The sequence below is a fragment of the Netta rufina genome, assembly GCF_964035555.1.
Source record: "Netta rufina genome assembly, chromosome: 6".
NCBI classification, from domain to species: Eukaryota; Metazoa; Chordata; class Aves; order Anseriformes; family Anatidae; genus Netta; species Netta rufina.
This window is the reverse complement of record NC_140129.1, coordinates 33,114,415-33,131,351: the sequence shown is the minus strand read 5'-3', so window position 1 is coordinate 33,131,351 and position 16,937 is coordinate 33,114,415. Positions and strand designations below refer to the sequence as shown.

General features: G+C 69.6%; 1 protein-coding gene across 10 annotated transcripts in view; it reads right to left on the bottom strand.

The window, feature by feature from the left end:
• The window catches only part of TNS1 (tensin 1), a gene marked incomplete at its 5' end in the record, with an annotated part of 41,550 nt that extends 32,575 nt beyond the window's left edge, over nucleotides 1-8,975 (bottom strand). For 4 of the 10 annotated variants that reach the window (XM_084288877.1, XM_084288879.1, XM_084288880.1 and 1 more), the window contains 2 exons: nucleotides 2,251-2,289; nucleotides 8,899-8,973. In XM_084288877.1, coding sequence (XP_084145003.1) covers nucleotides 2,251-2,289; nucleotides 8,899-8,925 — 66 coding nt within the window. Of the gene's footprint in view, nucleotides 1-817; nucleotides 860-2,250; nucleotides 2,290-8,898 lie in introns of those variants that run through there. The other 6 variants (XM_084288874.1, XM_084288883.1, XM_084288884.1 and 3 more) reach the window with 4 other exon arrangements.
• Between the last annotated feature and the right edge of the window lie 7,962 nt (nucleotides 8,976-16,937).

Sequence of the window (16,937 nt, the reverse complement as noted above, 5' to 3'; positions counted from 1 at the left end):
TGCCTGGGGGCTCAGCATCCCTGCCCGAGCCCCTCTGGGTGGAATTGGTGCCGCGGAGACCCCCGGGAGCGGGGACCTGGGGTCCCCATCCCAAGCTGCCTCTTCTCCTGTCACCTCAGCATGTCCCCAGGCTCTTGGCACCATGCGAAACCCACAGGTCCCACCTGCCCCCAACTGCTGCAGGGCAAACGTGAGCCGCAAGAAAGGGCGCAGGAAGACCAGGAAACTCCCCAGGAGAAGCAAAGCCGACGAAGAGCGCTCCTGGCTCCCCGCTGGACTTTCCCAGCCCTGGGTTCCCTCTCTCCTGTTCATCAAGAGCTGGAGACATGACCTGAACCACCACAAGGACGGGACAAGCAGCCTCCCAGGTGAGGAAGGCTCTCACCTCCTCTTCCTCACGGCCAATCTCCATCCTCCATCCCCATCGGGGCCTGCTCCATCCCAGCCCCGGTGCGCGCGGAGGCAGGCGAGCAGGGGGAAGCCGTCTGCGTTGACTTTGGCAGGGCGTTTGTCTACACTGTCTTAGCAATTTCATGTCCACAGATTAAATAACGTATCCCCAGCTCTTGCACAGGAAAGCCGGCTTTGCGGCAAAAAAACCGGCCTCCTCTCCAGGGCCTCTCCACCAGGCTCTGCCACCTCCACCTCCGCCGCTCGCCCCGGGCACGGCCCCGGGCATGGGGGGGTCCCCACGGCACCGGGGGGGGACCTCGGGAGCAGGCTGAGGGGTTGTGGCTTGAGGCGAGAGGACAGGCACGAGGGATCCCCAGCGATGTCTCCAGGAGGAGGCCAGGCCCCCCCGGCACGGGGCACTTACCGGGGTGTCCGCCTGCTGGGTGATGCTCTCCCCCGGGGACGGCTGCGGGCGGACAGGGAGGAGGAGAAGGGGGGGAACGAGGGAAAGGAGACAGGGAGAGGGAGAGAACGGGAGAGAGAGAGGGTGAGAGCCGCGCGCACACGCACACAGAGAGTGGAGGCCGGGGTCAGAAGTTCCCCCCCGGCTATTTCTGGCCCTTCCTAGGAAGCGCTCCGCCGTGCCGTTTCCTTCCCTGCCCGCGGCCCCGTGGGAAGGACGTGTCCGTTCTTCCTCAAAGCCGGGAATCCCTCGAAACCCAAGCGTGGCACGGGGGTGACACGGAGCCCTGATGGGGGCCGAGGGCACTGCCCCCCTGCCTCGCAGCAGCTGGCCCCCCACGGGGCTGCAGTCACGGACGGAGAGCACCCACACCCCAACACCCCTCCTGCGTCCCCCAGGGCCAAATCCCCCAAAAGGGCTGGATGCTTCCCACATCCCTCCTCACCCCACAACCCACGGGGGGGGAGGGAGCGCTGCGGTGATTTACAAGAAGAAAAGCAGCCCCCAGACTCCGCCGTGGCCCCCAAAGCAGGCGCTGGGCATTGTAGGGCCGCGATGCAACAGGGAAAACAACGGCACGAGCCCCGCACTGCCTGGCCGGGGGTCACCCCGGGGGGGTCATCCCGCGGGGCAGGGGATGCTGAGGAAGGGGTACATTTGGTGAGACGTCTCCTGCGGCCTCTGGAGCTTTGAAAAAGGGCCGGGGCCAGGGGCCAGCAGTGCCCAGACCCCAAGGATAGGGGCAGCGCTGCCACCTCCAGCCCTGGCAGCGGGGCAAAGCCCTCTCGATTTCCTCCCGAAGCCGCAGTAACGGTCCCAGCTGGGAGCCAACACGTTTCTGCCAACGATAAGTGCCCGAGGCGGTGCAGGCGGAGATTAAACCCGGGGCAGATAACCACGGAGGGGGCCCTGCTCACGCGCTGCCCTTGTGAGCTGGCAGGGGCCCTGCTGAGCACCCTCTGTGCCACGGGGTGCCCGGTCGGGGCCCCTGGGGGGGCGCAGGCACCTGGCACCGTACCAGGCTGCCCAAAGCCCTGCCACGCTGGGTTCGTGTCACCCCAGACGCCCCCCAGCCTCCATCCAGCTCTGTGCACATCCGTCCGCTCACAAACGGCCCCGGGAGGGACAAAAGAAAGGGGTGACAATAGCAAGGGACGCTAACGTGCGGCCTTGGGCGCCCGCAGCCAAAGGCACATCTGCTAGAGCCATCTCCGGGCGTGCAAAAAACCCGCTCCAAGCCGGGAGGGGAGGCCCCCGGCTCCAGGGGACACCAGAGCCTGAGCCGGTCACGTCCCACCCGCCTGTCCTCCTCAGGGCCTGTGCCAGCCCTCTCCCCAAAAAGTCTCAGCTCTGGGGGTCTGGGGATGGCTCCACGCAGGGCAGGGGGCACTTACCAGCTCATAGTTGACCGCGGGGGCGCACGGGGTGGCAGCCTGCAAGGGAACAGAGAGGGCACGAATTAATCCCGGCACGGGAAGGGGACAGGGCGCAGCATCCCCCGGGGCAGAGCCAGCACCCAGCAGGGAGCGATGGGGACACCAAACCCACGGGCAGGAGCACAGGCACCGTCCCGAGGTCACGTCCCGAGGGCTCCTGTAGTGACAGGGGAGGACTAGGGGACACCCCACGCCCTGTGCCGGGGGCAGTGCCACGCGTCCTCGGGCCGGGCAGGGGCAGCCCCAGCCCCAGGTTTTTGGAACAAAACCCAGCCCGGCCTCGTGAGCACTTCTGCAGACGCCAGACGAACAGCCCAGCTATTGTTACCTTAATTACCAGCGGCAATTACTGCCAATTAACCTTGGGTTTTGCGTGCGCCCCAGCGCGCTGGGAAGCAGCAGCACGCCGCGCTGGGAGAGGCAGCGCCTTGTTTGTCGGGGCCGGGAGCAGCACCAGGAGCTGCTGCAGCCCCGTGGAGGACTGGGGATGCTGGTGGTGGTGAGAGGCTGCGATTCAGGGCACCTCGTCCCCTATACTCCCCACATGTGTCCCCGAGAAGCAGTGACCCCACTAAGCCACCCCCTGCCCCGTCCCAGGCACTGATGCCTCGAGGTGATGAGCTCTGGCACCCAACACCACACCGGGGCTGGTCCCCAAGCACCACGGCACGGGGACCCCTTGCACCCCACTCTTCCTCCCTTGCCACGGGCTGCAAAAAGCAGGTTTGGGGGCAAAACCCCACTGTGAGCAGCCAGATCCTAAAGGTGCCCCCTCCCTCTCCAGCCGCCGGAGCGTTCCCGTCCCGCCTTCGTGTTTTGTTCAGGGGTTCCTCCTCCTCCTCCTCCTCCTCCTCCTCCTCCTCCCGCTCCCTTCCCCTGCGCATTATTATTATGATTTTATTCTAATGCAGAAACGCTTCCATAAAAGGCCCCTTTCCCTGCCCCGCGGCGCTGGCCCCACGCCAGCCTCCCTGGAATGTTCTCCGGCAGCGAGCCGCCGCGGACGGGGCCGGCACGGGGCCGCGCTGCGCCCCACGCTGCGCCCCACACACGCCCCCCCCCACACCCCAAGGGATGCTCACACAGGTTCCCCCACACCCCAGCACCCCCAGAACCCCAATTCCTGAGGCTCACGATGGGGGGAACAGGGGGAGCCGCTCCGCTCCCCCCGCCACGGGACACAAGGGCGCTGAGGACAGGTAGGGCGCGTGCCCACCCGCCCTCGGGTTTCCGCGCCAAGCTTTCAGGCTCCAGATGCTCCTTCAGCTGCAGAAGCTTCAAGGGGGTGTCCGTGGTCATAATTCCCTGCCCCGGTGGATTCTCCGATGACTAATATGGGGTTGTGCTCAGCCGGCACCTCTCCTCCCATTCACAGGAGGCACCGCCACCGCCTGTCTCTCTCTCATCCCAGAAAGGCAGTTTTAGGAGGCCGGCGGGAGCCCAACACCATTTTAAGTTTCTGCCCCTCTCCAGCTTGGCTAAAACGAGCTTTTGGGTTGAAGGAGAAGAGAGCAGCCCCCCGAGCCGGGCAGCACAGCCCTTCCTTCGGAAGCCGAGCTCCCGACCCAGCGGCACAGCAGCATCCCTCCTGTCCCCGAGGCACCCCAGCTGGTGGCAGCGGGGCTGCGAGCAAGGGGCTGAGCTTTCAGCCGGGCTTGGCAACGCCGAGCCCTGCTCCCATCCCCTCATCCCCCTGCCCCTCGCTGCCTGTCCTGCCCCTGCGCCCGTGAGACGAAGGGAAACGCTCGGGGACCACGCAGGTGGCGGCGCCACCGCCATCCCCAGGGACCCCCACGTCCCCTGCTGCCGGGGTTTGGGGGATAAGGCAGGGGGTCTCGTGCACCCCCAGGCCAGGTTTGCCGGGCTGCAGCAGACACAGCCGCCTTTCTTCTCCCCCCCCCCTGCCGGTGTTTGCATTCCTGCCGCCCGGCTCCCTCCGCCGCGACCCCTCCGCCCGGCAGCCCTGCCCAGGAATGCGAGGAACGAGGCGCAGCGGGGCGGCCGCCTACCCCCAAGCCCTGCGCCCCCCCAGGTCGCAGCCCTTCCGAAAGGTCCCCGCCGTGAGACCCCGGCCTCTCCTCAAAGGTGAAGCCCAGCCCAAGTTTCCAACACGCCCCGTGGGGGCTCCCTGATGTCTCCTCAAGGGTTGGGCACGGAGCACATCCGGCACTTGGGGGGTGCCAAGGGGCTCCCCCTGCCTCCAGCCGCCTGCTGGCACAACATCTGCAGAAACTTCATGCCCCTGGGACATCCAGCAACCAGCAAACACCCGCGGTGACTCCGAGGGTCCCCTGGCTGGGCTGCGGGACGCGAGGATGCTGAGCTGTTGCTCCCGGGGCCGGGCAAGCACTGGCCCTCGGCCCGTGGCACAGCCCGCCCAGCTGCCGGTGGGTTACACAGGCCCATCGCTGACGCATATCCCTTCCTTTGGGTGGCGGTTTTTGTTTTTCCCTTCCCCAGGAGCTCTGATAAACAAGCCCGAGCCGTCTGATATCCGGGCCGGTGCTGACCCTTGCGGTGCCAGGAGTAGCGGCGGGAGCCAGAGCGCACCCGGTGCGCTCCCTGGCACGGTGGAGACACGCAGAGGGGAGACACATGGCCTCCCCCGGGGCCATGGGGAGGACGATCCCCTCCCGTGAAGCCACAAGAGCTGGGCAGAGGGTGGGACGTGCAGTTGCCAAAGAGGACGGTGACTCAGTGGCTCAGTGGCTCAGTCACTGTCCCGCAGAACACGGCTGGGGTGGCACCAGAGGATGCGTGGAGAGGAGTCACCCCGGCCCACCCTTTGCATCCTCAGTCCCCCTAGGACAGTCACCCGAGCTGTGCGTCACCCCACGTCCCAGCTGTGCATCACCTCCCCAAAAGGACAAGGCTGAGAGCGGTGGCACCCCCGCATCCGAAGGGGAGCGACCCCGGGGCTCAGCGCCCCTCCGGCCACCTGCCCGCTCCCTGCTCCCACCCCAAATTTCACAGCGTGCGTTTCTCGCCGCCGCAGCCGATCTCCTGTTTATGCAACAAGTCCCCCGCGGGAGGACGGCACGTTTCCAGCCACGCTCCCCCCCTCGGCCCAGCCCCACCCTGCCCAGGCTCGGTGCGCTGCGGGCACCCCATTGTGCCAGCCTCGGGGCGCCCGCACCCAGCCGCTCGCGGGGGGATCCCGAGAAACGGGGCTCAGCGCCCCAGCACGGCAAGTGCTCGGCTGCTTTTCGGGTTTCTGCCCCTCAGCCGGGTCCCGCAAAGCTGCGGGCAGGACGTGCCGGGAGCCCCAGTTTGGCCGGGATGAGTCAGGAGCTGGGGGTGAGTCAGGAGCTGGGCGGACGCCGGAGCGCAGAGGTCCCGCTGCTCCCAGGCTTTGCTCCGAGCATCCCCTTCCCAGAGCCACGGCCCCACCACGTGCCCGGCCCCGAGGCACTCCCAGAGCAGGGCAGAGGCCACGGGCTGGGCGTCACCGTGTCCCTGCAGCCGTTGCACAAGAGATGCTGGCGGTACCCGGGGAGGGAAGCGCTCTCCTCCGATCCCCAGCCCGGAGGCTCGCTGCGGGGCGAACCCTTTGCAGCACCCGCACGCCCTGCTCCTGTTTCTCCCTTGCACGCCTCCTCGATTCAGGCCACTAAAACCCCACAGGAGCCACAAGGTGGGTCAGGAACAGAAAGGATTCATCCCGTGCCCAGGCACAGGGGAAGGATGAGCACCAACCCCAGGGCAGGGCGAAGGCAAGGGGACGCCGTCCCCATGCACCCCACCACAGCCACCCCAAACCCCCAAAACCCCAGCAGCGCCCTTCCTTGGGGTCAGCACTGATTTCCACCAGCACCCGCAGTGCTCCAAGAGCCGTGGCTCCATGGCACAGCCCGGGGACATCCCCAGCTGCCCTGCTGCAGCCGGGGGCCGCCAGCCACCCCGGTGACACGCGGGTGCCTGGTTAAGCTCACGGCGGGGGACGTGCGCCCGGCCCAGCACCAGCGCAGGATCCCTCCCCTCCCACCGCCCCCTGCTATTTCCAACAAACACCTCCGGGCGCTGGCCCCGTAAACACCCTCGTGGCAACAAGTCCTCGTCCCCTGCCAGCGCCGTGGCTCGGGGCAGCAAACCCGAGGGGACCATGTAAGGGAAGGCAGCGGAGAGCTGCCGGGACGCCGCGCAGCCGCCCCACGGTGCTGAGCCTGGATGGGGTGGACCCTGCCCCGGTGTCCCACCAGGAAGGTGGCAATAGGGGCAGGGAGGATTGGCAGCCCCAAGGGCTCCCGGTGGCGTGTCACTTGTCAGGCTGTGGGGACCGAGCCGGGAAGGGGACGCGCGGGAAAGTTGCGGGGCCTCCAACTCCGGCTGGTTTCGATTGAACCAAAATAGCCGGGTTTAACCCAAATAAGGGCAGCTCCTGGCTCCGAAGGGCTTCGAGCAATCGGCCCAGGGGTTGCAGCGGCCGGACTGGGAGAAGGAGGAGAAGCCGTGCCCTTGGACATTCTTGGGATGCAAAAGGGCTCTTTGGGGTCGGCAGCACGGCACGGGCACCTCGGCGTGCCCCGGAGCGGGGCCGGCCCTGCTCTGCCTCCTCCTGCGGGCGCCGGGCTCGGCACGGGGCCGGCCACGGGCAGGGCCGTGCTGTGCTCCAGCACCTAAAAAGGCAACGTTTCGGCACCGGCCGCCCCGCCAGGCCAGCGCCTGCCTGGCTGCGGCCCCAGCGCCCGTCCCGTGGCTGCTCTCCCAGCCTGGCCGCCACCCGTGGGTGCTGCCACCCGTGGGTGCTGCCACCCGTGGGCGCAGGGACGCCCGTCCCCAGGGTGCCACCTGCCCTGGCATGGGGACCCCGGATAGGAGCGGGGTCACTGCGCCCTGCTCCAGCCACCGGGGCGGGGGGACCCCAGAGCTCTCGTCCCCCCCCGGGGACCCCGATCGGCCCCGGGGATCGACTGGGATGGAGAGGTCCTCGCACGGGATTGGCCAGCGACTGGATCCTTGCAGGGATTGGTCGGCAAGTGGATCCTCGCTGTCGGCACGTGGATCCCCCCGTGGCATTGGTTGGATCCCTGATACTCACACGGGATTGGCCAGGGCAGGGATCCCGGCACAGGATTGGTCGCTGAGTGGATCCCCGCGTGGGTGCCCCCCGGTCCCCATGGGGCCGCAATCCCCGTGCCCAAACCGTCCCCTCCTGCGCCACCTGGGGGGCTCTGCCACCGTTTTGGGGTGCCACGTGCCCCTGCGCCACCGTTTTGGGGTGCCACAGGGACAGGGCACACGAGGCTGGCCACGGGGCACAGCAAAGCCAGCGGGAGGGTGGCACCAGCCAAACCCTCTGGCTCTGCTCCCCCAAACAAACCGGGGTGCAAACAGAGCCACCGGCCCTCGGCGTTTGGGGTGAGGCCCCGGGGTGAGGCTCAGGACCCCAAAAGTCTGTGACACGGGCGAGCACAGCCCCGAGGAGTGGGGCCCCACGAAGCGTCACCGCCGGCCCTGCCCTTCCTGGAGCGGGGGCCCGCGGAGAGGCTGCCCTAGGGAGGCTCCAAAGCGGACACCGGGGGCTCGTGTCCCCCGGGGGTGCCACCACGGGGGTGGCATTGACCAGGGAGGCGTGGGACGAGCAGGGGGCCACCGGCAGCGCCGTGCCCCAGCAGGGACAGCGCAGCCCTCTCCGTGTCCCCACACTGCAGGGGCACGGGGCGCGTGCTCGGGTCCCCCCTGGCACCCCAAAACGCGTCCCCAAACCTGAGGGCACCCCAGCACCCTCCACGAGCACCCAGGGGACGCAGCCACCGCCGCCCCCCTGCCAGCTCTGTCCCCACCACCCACAGCCGGGGGGGACACCCGGGGACGGACCCCGGCCCCGCGCGGGGCTGCGCAGTTCTCCTTTTTTTATTATTTTTTTTATTTTTTTTTTATTTTTGTTGTTTTCCCCTTAAAAACAAAACGGCTGATGCCTCGCTCGGCCGTTTCCTCTCCCAGGAACACAGCCCAAAAACATCTGCGCCGCCGGGACCTGCCCTGGCGAATTTAACCCTCTGCCTGCCCGGGCGGCGGCGGGGTGGGAAGGGGGGGGCCAGGAGGCCACCGTGGTGTCCCCCCCCCCCTCCCCAAGGCCCCTCACCACTCATTAACCCGGGGTTTAACCATTGACGGTCCCGCAGGAGGACGGGGAGGGGGGATTAACCCCTGCGCTGCCCGGCTGTCCCCACACACACGCAGCCCACCCCGTGACCCCCCCGGTGAGGGGACCCGGCTGCCAAACCCCCCCGGTCCAGCGTGGGGACACATCCGTGGAGAGGGGGCACGGGGTGCCCAGGAGGGACCCCCCACACCCTGCACCCCCTCCCTGGCCCCCTCCCTTGACGCTGCTCCCCGCGTTGCCCCCTCCGAGCCCCCCACCCCCTGCGGGACCCCCTCCGGGCACCGACCCCCAGCAGCGTCCCCAAACCCGGAGTGTGCAGGGGGGCGCAGGAGGGGGTCCCCCAGCCACGCAGCACCCTCCCCGCACGGCTGTCACGCTCGGACCCCCCCCCCACGCCCCCAGGAGATGCCGCCCCGCGCAGCGTTTGTCCCCCTAACGGGGTTTTGGGGGAGGAAAAGGGGGGGGCAAGGACCCCCGCGTGCCGTGGCACCCGGCTGTACCTGGTTCATGACGCTCCCGAAATCCATCCGGGGTCTCGCCTGCCTACATCCGAGGGGGACGGCAGCGCAGCCTCACCTGGCCGGGGGGCTCTGGGGGTGGCTGGGGTTGGGGTGGGGGGGGGGGTTTGCCGGGGAGGGAGGGGGGGGGGGCCGGGGGCAGGCGAGAGCCCAGCGTCGCCCGGGCGGGCAGGCGTGAAGGCGGACTGCAGGCAGAGCCCCCCTCCCTCCCCGGGACAAGCCCGGAGAAGGAAGGAAGGAAGGAGGGAGGGAGGAGGGAGGGGAGGGAGGGAAAAAAGGGGGGGGAGAGCCCAAGGGTTTCGCTCCCCGCAGGCAGGACCCCGGCGATGGAGGGGAGCCGGGGAGGGGGGCCCTGCAACCCCCCCCCCTCCTCGCCCCTCCGTACCCCCAAGGCTGCCGGGGGGGAGCCCTGGGGCGCCGGCCCCCGGCCTTGGGGGAGGACGGGGGGGGGTCCCGGGTGGCTTTTTTCCACCGCTCCCCTCCCTCCTCTCCCTTCTCCCTCTCTTTCTTCTCCTCTTCCCTCTCTCCGGCGCGCTCCAAGTCGGACGCACACGCCCAGCCCCGCTCCCCTCGCCTCCCCCAAAAACGCCCTTAAAGGCAACCGGGAGCCGGGCCCCCAGGCAAGGGGCTCTGGCGAGGGGGGACACACACCCCCCTCCCCGACCCCCAAATCCAAATTTTGCCCCCCTCCCCGAGCAGCCCAGCCCAGCGCCTCGCACGTCCCCGTGCCAAGGGGCCCCGGGCGGGCGGCGGGGTCGGGGCCTTATCGCCCCGCGTGACGCTGGTGGCGTCCCCGTGCCCTTGGCGGGGGGGTGGCAGGGGCACGGGCACGGGGCTCGGCTTGGGGTCTTTCTGTTTGGTCCCCCCAAAAAGGGGACAGCTCGGTCCCCCGCCCTGCATGCCCGAAAAATGGCTCTTGGGTACCCCGCTGGTGCCGGAGCGGGGGCAGCGAAGCTTTGCCCCCAAAAATGCCAAAAAAAGGATGGGGAAGCACTGGCTGCCGGCGCTGTCCCGTGGCACACGACACCCTGCCAGCCCCCCCACTGGCCTGCCCTAAAACCGGGGCACACCCAACGTCCCCCTGGCCTTCCTCCCACCTCCCTCCAGCCTCCTCCTCCTCCTCCTCCTCGGGGTGCCGGCAGCGGCGTGCGAGCAAGTGGTCAGTGCCAGGACACCCGGGCGCAGAGGGGCCGTGGTGTAAGGAAACCCCGGCCGCAGCGGGGCCGGGGGCGAGCCCACAGAAAGGCAAACAGGCCGGGGGGGGCCACGAGCCAGCCGCCGGGCCCGGCACTGTTGACATTTTCTCGCCCAACACCTCCCCGTTCCTGTTTGCGTTTCCGTCCTCGCGCCGCGGGCCCAGCCAAAAAAACTCCAGGGCTGGCTCTGCCTGGAGCCAGGGGCTGGGATGGGGTGGGATGGGGTGGGATGGGGTGGGATGGGACGGGATGGCAGCGAGGGGCTCGCCCTCTGCCTTCTCCCCCCGGGGCCACACAGCTTTCCACGTCCGACCCGAGCATCCCGCTGATCGCATCCCCTGCGCCACGCCGGGGCCGCTCCTCCTCAGCCCCACGCAGCCGCCGCTGGCACCTGCACCCGCTGCTCCTGGAAAGCGTGGAGAGAGCCCCCGGCGCGTGAGGAAACCGAGGCACGGGGCGGCTGCGTGCCCTCGGAGGGCTCGGGGGGCTGGGGGCTTTCCAGCAGAAAGGGGGCAGGGGAGCAACGAACGCCCCCAGCCCAGGAGCAGGGCACGGAGCCGGACCCGGCACAAATCTCGGCTCCCCAGGACGCGGCCCCGGGGCAGCTCCCAGGCCCTGGGAAACCCCAGTGTGGGAAGAGCCGGGGCCAGATGGGGAAGGCTCGGCATCCCAGGGGGTGAGCGGAGGGCACTGACAGCTCGGCCCTGTCCCCTGCCTGCAGGAGCTGTCCCCAGGGAGGCGACGGAGCTGTCCCTCGGGGAGATGACGCGTCCCCTCCACAGGGCGCAGCCACTCCAGTCCTTAAAGCGTCTCTGAACTCAGACCCCCGCCAGCCACCAAAAACATCCCGGAGCCAACACGGGACAGGGGGACGGGTCCAGCAGGCGGCCCAGTGTCTCCGGTGGCCTCGTGGAGCCCCCCCAGGCACCCACAGGAAAACCTGGGCCCGGTGATGGACCCCACCTGAACCAGCTCCTGCGCATCCCAAAACAGCCATCCCCATCCCAAAACAGCCATCCCCATCCCAAAACAGCCATCCCGGAGCGCACCCAGCCCGGGAGGAGCATCCCCACCCACCCCCAGGGTGGCAGAAGGAAGGGGACGTGGGGACCAGCCCTCGGGGGGGAGCCTCCCCGCGCTCCCCCCTGCCCTGAGCGCGGGCGGGCTCAGCACCCGGAGGGTGCAGGACGGGCCCCAGCTCCAGCGACCCCCCCCCACCCCCCAGAGCTGAGACAGAGGCTGAATATTTCGGCGGTGACGTAAAGAAGGGGAAAAAGGAAAGAGAAAAAAAAAAAAAAAAAGAAGAAGAAGAAGAAGGAAAAAAAAAAAAAAAATCCACAACCCAAACCCCCCCCCAGGACCCGCTGCGTCAACACCAGCTGGCACAGCGGCCGGGCAGGGCTGGCCCCCCTGCAGCCCCCCGTCCCGCACCCCGGCTGGGCCCGTGCCAGGGCCAAGGACACATTCCTGCCGCATTCCTCCCCCGTGCTGTGTTGTGGAGACCATGGGTGTTGCTAATTATCTGTCCCGGAGGCAGGGTGGCTTTTAACGGGGGGCATCGGGGACGGGGATGGGACGCCCAGCCCGAGGCACGGGGCTGGGGGCAGCCCAGCAGGACAGCCGTGTGCCGCAGCAGGGCCACTGCTGTCCCCTCCCCGTGTCCCCCATTCCTGGCACAGCCACAGGGCCCGGCCGTGCCCCGAACAGCACCCAGCAGCACCCCAAATCCAGGCTGCCCGGATGCGTCCCCGCCGCGTCCCCCCCTTCCCACAGCCCAGGACCCCGTCCCCGTGCGGGGGCACAGGAGGTGCCGCGGGCACCGGGAGCGATCGCTGTGGCCAGGACACACCTCGCTGCACGGCCCTGGCCCCGCTCCAGCGCCCGGTTTAATGATGGACAAACCCCCCCCCTCCCCGACCCCATGGTGGGGGGCACTTTGGCAAACAAGCCGAGCCTGGAACGGGGCCAGCAGGGGATGGAGCCGGCCCCCGGCACGTCCCCGGAGCACGCGCGGCCCCCCCTGCACCCAGCACCTTGGGGTCACCCCCAGCAGCACCACCCTGGCAGGGTGGGACCCACGGGATGGGGCCCCCACCTCTGCACCACAGCCCCGGGGGGTGAGGACGGGACCTCCCCACGCACCCCCGGGGGCTCACACGTGCCCGGCCACCCCCCCGTGACTCAGTTTCCCCATTTTTGCAAAGGAAGCTGCAGCCCCCCCCCAGCTTTGGGCTGAGGACCCCGGCACAGCGAGGGATGGAGGAGGAAGGCTGGGGGGCTCGAGCTCACGCCGGTGTCCGTCCGTCCGTCCCCCTCAGACCGAAGGGGGGAAGGTTTGCTAAGCAAGGAAAAATCCCCCGAGCGGAGGGGCCGGGCGCGAGAAGGGCCTTACATGGGCATGGGAACGGCTTCGTGCTTCCCAGATGATGTCTGTGCGTCTGCCCCGGCCCCCCCAGTGCCGCCCACGGGCTGTGGGCACCCCGCCAGCCTCGCCTGGCACCGCGGGGGCACGGCCACTTCGCCGCCCCCAGGTCCCCCTCGGTGCCACCAGCACCTCCGCATCCCCCTTCCCACCGTAGCCCGTCCGTTTGGGGCTTTTACATGGGGTTTTTTCCCCAAATGGGGCCAGGAGGAATCCAGGGGGCTGCGGGAGGGCTCGGGGCAGGTCCCCTGGGGAAACCACAGGGAGGGGACACGAAGGCAGCGGGGACAGGAGCAGCCGGGGGGGGGTGGGCACGAGCTCAGCAGCATCTCCAAGGCAGCAGGAGGAAGCGTTGGGGCCAACAGCACCAAGCACCTCGGGGGGGGGGATCCCGTTTCCCCACTCCCCGAGCATCCAGGGGGCGCAGGGGTTAAAGGCGAGGGGCTTCAGGTGGACACGAGGCCGTTTTCACCCTGAGCTGAGCCCCCTCCCCGCGCGCTCCCTCCCTGGAGACCCTAAAGGAACGAGCTGGCGTGAGCCCGCTGGCTGCTCGCCTGGCCGCAGCAGCCCCTCCCTGGGCGCTGGCCCAGCGGAGCCGCGGAGAAGGCCCCTGGCCCCGGCCCCACGCACGCACCCCCCCGCCCCAGCAGCACCCCCGCGGGGGGAAGCTCCAGCCCCCGACGAGCGTGGGAAGGGGGAGGGAGGCCGACCGACTGCAGCGGGTTTCCCTCACGCACCCAGCCAGCGCCCCGGGTGCAAGGCCCTGCGGGCGCGCAACCCCGTAGCAGACAGCGGAGAATCCCCACCAGCCACTTCCTCCCGCCTGCAAACGCTGGCAGACGCTCCCCGCCACCGCGTGCCGGGTTGTAGGCATCCCCGTTCCCTCTCCCCATCACCAGGGCACGCTGCCTCCCCCAGCTCAGCCCCAGGGCGCTTGGCGGAGGGTCCCCGGGGTGACGCAGGGTCCCCGGATTGTCACAGGGTCCCCACAGGGTCCCCACAGCCCTGCCGAGCCTCCCAGCCACCTCTACCCTGCCCGCTCGGGACCTGGGGTGCCGGGCACATCCCAAAGGTTCCCCTGCAGCCCCTTGAGCCCCCGGCGTGGTGCCAGGGCTGCTCCAGCACCACCCACACCGCGGCACGCTGCGAAGCGCCACGCGTGCCCAGCCCCTGGCACGGCCGCCTCGGGGCTCCGGAGCCGATTCTCTCCCTCCCTACCCGGCCGGGCACAGGCACGGGCACGGGCACGTCCCAGCCCACGCTGCCCGCCCGGGGCGCGCCAGCCTCTTCCCGCCAGAGATGCCAGCCCCGGAGCCGCCTGGCACCCGTCCCTCCCCGGGGGCTCGGGAATGCGCAGCCCAAAACCCAGCCCCGCTGGCAGGGCAGGCACGGGCAGCGGGGTGGCACGCCGCCGCTTTGGCACTGGTGACAGCGGTGCCGCCGTCAGCAGGCAGCAATCCAGGTGCCCGCCCGGTTGGGGATGGCCGGCGCGGATCCCAAAACCCCTGCTCAAGCCCCCAGACCCCCCCTTCCTGGGTAAAAGGGGACCAGCCTTACCTTGGCTTGGCACTTGGTGTGGCAGGAGAGCTTGCAGCCTGCGGGAGGGGACAGGGCGTTAGAGGGGACACATAGGGGCAGCCCGCGGTGACCCCACACGCAGGGTTGCACCCACGAGGGGGCACGGACCACGCCAGCCCCCCAGGACTGCGGGTGCACCCACAGAGATGCACAAACCCTGCCCCCGTGCGCCCCACACGCGGGACACGTCCCCCCCCGTGGTGCCAACGTGCCGGGGGCGCGTGTGCCTGTGCGCACCGCGGTGCCTGGAGGTAGGGGGCACAGATGGAGAGCGCGTGGTGCCAACTCTGCTTGTGAGCTCTTGCACACCCACGCACACCCACGCAGCTGTGCACACGCACTGCGAGTCTCCGTGCAGGACGCCAACCCATCAGCGGGGCAACACCAGGCGCACCCCGGCGCGCCGCCCCGAGGGGACGCCAGGGTCCCCGCGCAGCGTGGCCGCGGCTGCACGGCCCCCCCCCAAGACCCCGTCCACCCCGGGATGGTTTCCTGCAGCGCAGGGAACACAGGAAGGCGCATTGTTCCCGCGGCCGGGAGCGTTTCCTCCCGCCGCCCCTCGCACGGGGCTCGGCGTCACCGCACACGTGCGAGGGGCCACGTCACCGCGTGTCCCACCGGGCGCCCCGGCCTCGCCAAGGGGGGACAGCGGCCACCAGGAAAGCGAAGGGGAGGAGCAGGCAGCGGGGCCGTGAGCGTGCCCGTGCCCGCACGTGCGGGGTGGCGTCGCGTGCACCAAGCGGGCAGCGTTGCACACTTGTTGCACGCTTGTTGCACGCTTGTTGCACGCTCGGCCACGCGCGCAGACGCCCGCCCCGCTCACCTCGGCAGGTGCTGCCCTGGCGCGTGATGGCCTGCCGGCAGATCCCGCATGCCTTCACCTTCTTGAAGCTCGTCATCTTGAAGGCGTGCGCCGGGGGGGCCTCCAGGTCCTGGGGCTGGGGGGGGGGACACACGGGGACACGTCAGCAGGGCGGGGGGAGCACCGAGACCCCCGCTCCCTCACCCTGCCTCAGCTCCCCTCCAGGCACAGCCTGACCCCAACCCCAGGGCACCCCAATTGTGCCTTCCCCGCGCCCCACCGGTGCCGGGGGGGGGCTGCGACACCCCCCGGGCCCTATAAAGAGTCTCTGCCGCCCTCTGGCGGCGCGCACCGGGGCGGAGCACACGCGTGTGAGCGCACGCAGGGTGGGTGTGCGCGCACGGGGGTGCACACGGAGACCTGAGCACGTGCACGCGCACGGCGTGTGGCCACGTGTGGGTGTGCACACGCGTGGACACACGTGTTTGTGCGTGTACAAGCGTGTGTGTGTGTGCACAAGCGTGCACAAGTGTTGGCACGGGGGTGCCGGCACGGGGGTGCTGGCACGGCCACGAGCAGCCGGTGCCCACCCCAACCGCCCCAGAACTAATGGGATTACGCTGAGGCCCCACAGCCCACCCCCCTTTCACCCTGCTCCCCCCCCCCGGGCACCCGAAGTGTCCGTGCTGCCCCCCCCCACCTTGCTCTTCCTGCCTCAGTTTCCCCAGTGAGGGGTGGGGGCCCCAGATCCTGCGGCTGCAGGCAAAACGTCCCCTGGTGGTGCCCAAACCCCCCCAAGTTGTCCGTGTTGTGTGTGTGTGTTCCCCCCAAGGGGCTCCCACTGCAGAGTTGCTGGGTGACAGCGAGGCCTAACGATGCCATGAGCTCATTTGCATATGCAAAGCAGCCTCCCCGCTGCAGGGTGCCCCGGGAAGAGGCTTTGCCCCCCGCTCCCAGGGATGCCCGGGGATGCCAGCCCGTCTCCCACACGCCCCCCCCCCCCAAGCTCCACCAGCCTGGCCCCGCACAGGAGCTGGGGTCTGCTTCGTTAAGGGCAATTATCCTCATTAGGGAAAGCGCAGCCCCCCCTGCTCCCACCCCACGGAGCCCCCCTGCGCTTGTCACGGTGCCAACGCCGTCCCCGCGCCGGGGAGGTGCCCCCAGTCCCGGGAAACAATGGGATCCCAGCTCCCTGCCGGCCAGATCCGGGCACCAGCTCCGTTTTGGGGCTGGGGGGGGACACACGGGGGGGGTCTGAGCCCTTCTGGGGCTGTCACCTTGAGAGCCTGGGGTCCCCAAATCCGGCAGAGGGACCCCAAGGAGGCTGGAAGGGGACCCAGGTGTCCTGGGCTGGATGAGGCCCCAGGGAGAGGTGCCAGATGGATCAAGCACCGGGACGCCTGGGTTCACTGCCCAGCACTGCAGAGAGCCGCGGGGGGGGGCACAGCGGAGGGAATGTCCCCCCCCCACCCCGGGGAAGGGGGACACCCGCCTCCTCCATCCCCCATCCCATTTGGCTGGGGCCGCAAAGCTGAGGTGGGAGGGGGCATTTTTGGGGGTGCTGCCCCGGAGCCTCGGGCACCCCCAGAGCCTCGGAGCCCGACTGGTCTGGATGGGGAGGGGGGGGCGCAGAGCCCCCGAGCCCCCAGCACACGCCAGAACCTCCCAGTTTGACCAGTGCCCCCCCTCTCCTCCAAGCGCCACGGAGCCTCGAGCACAGGGCCAGGGCTGCGCGTAACGGGGGGGGCCCCACACACCCCCACAGAGCCCCCCGGCCAGCCCCGTGTCCCCCCCGCATCCTCCCAACCCCCTCGCCCGCTCCCCCCTTGCTGCAGCCGTCCCGGTCCGGTGCCCCCCCCACTCCCCGGTACTCCCCTTGGCCCCATCCCGGGTCCCCCCACCCCCGGAGACCCCCGTGGATACTCAAGGGGGGGGGGGGGGCACCCCGGTGCCAGCGCAGCCACTTCCCCCAAACCTCTCCCACCCCTCCACCGCCCCCCCCCTCCCCAAACTCCCGCGCCCC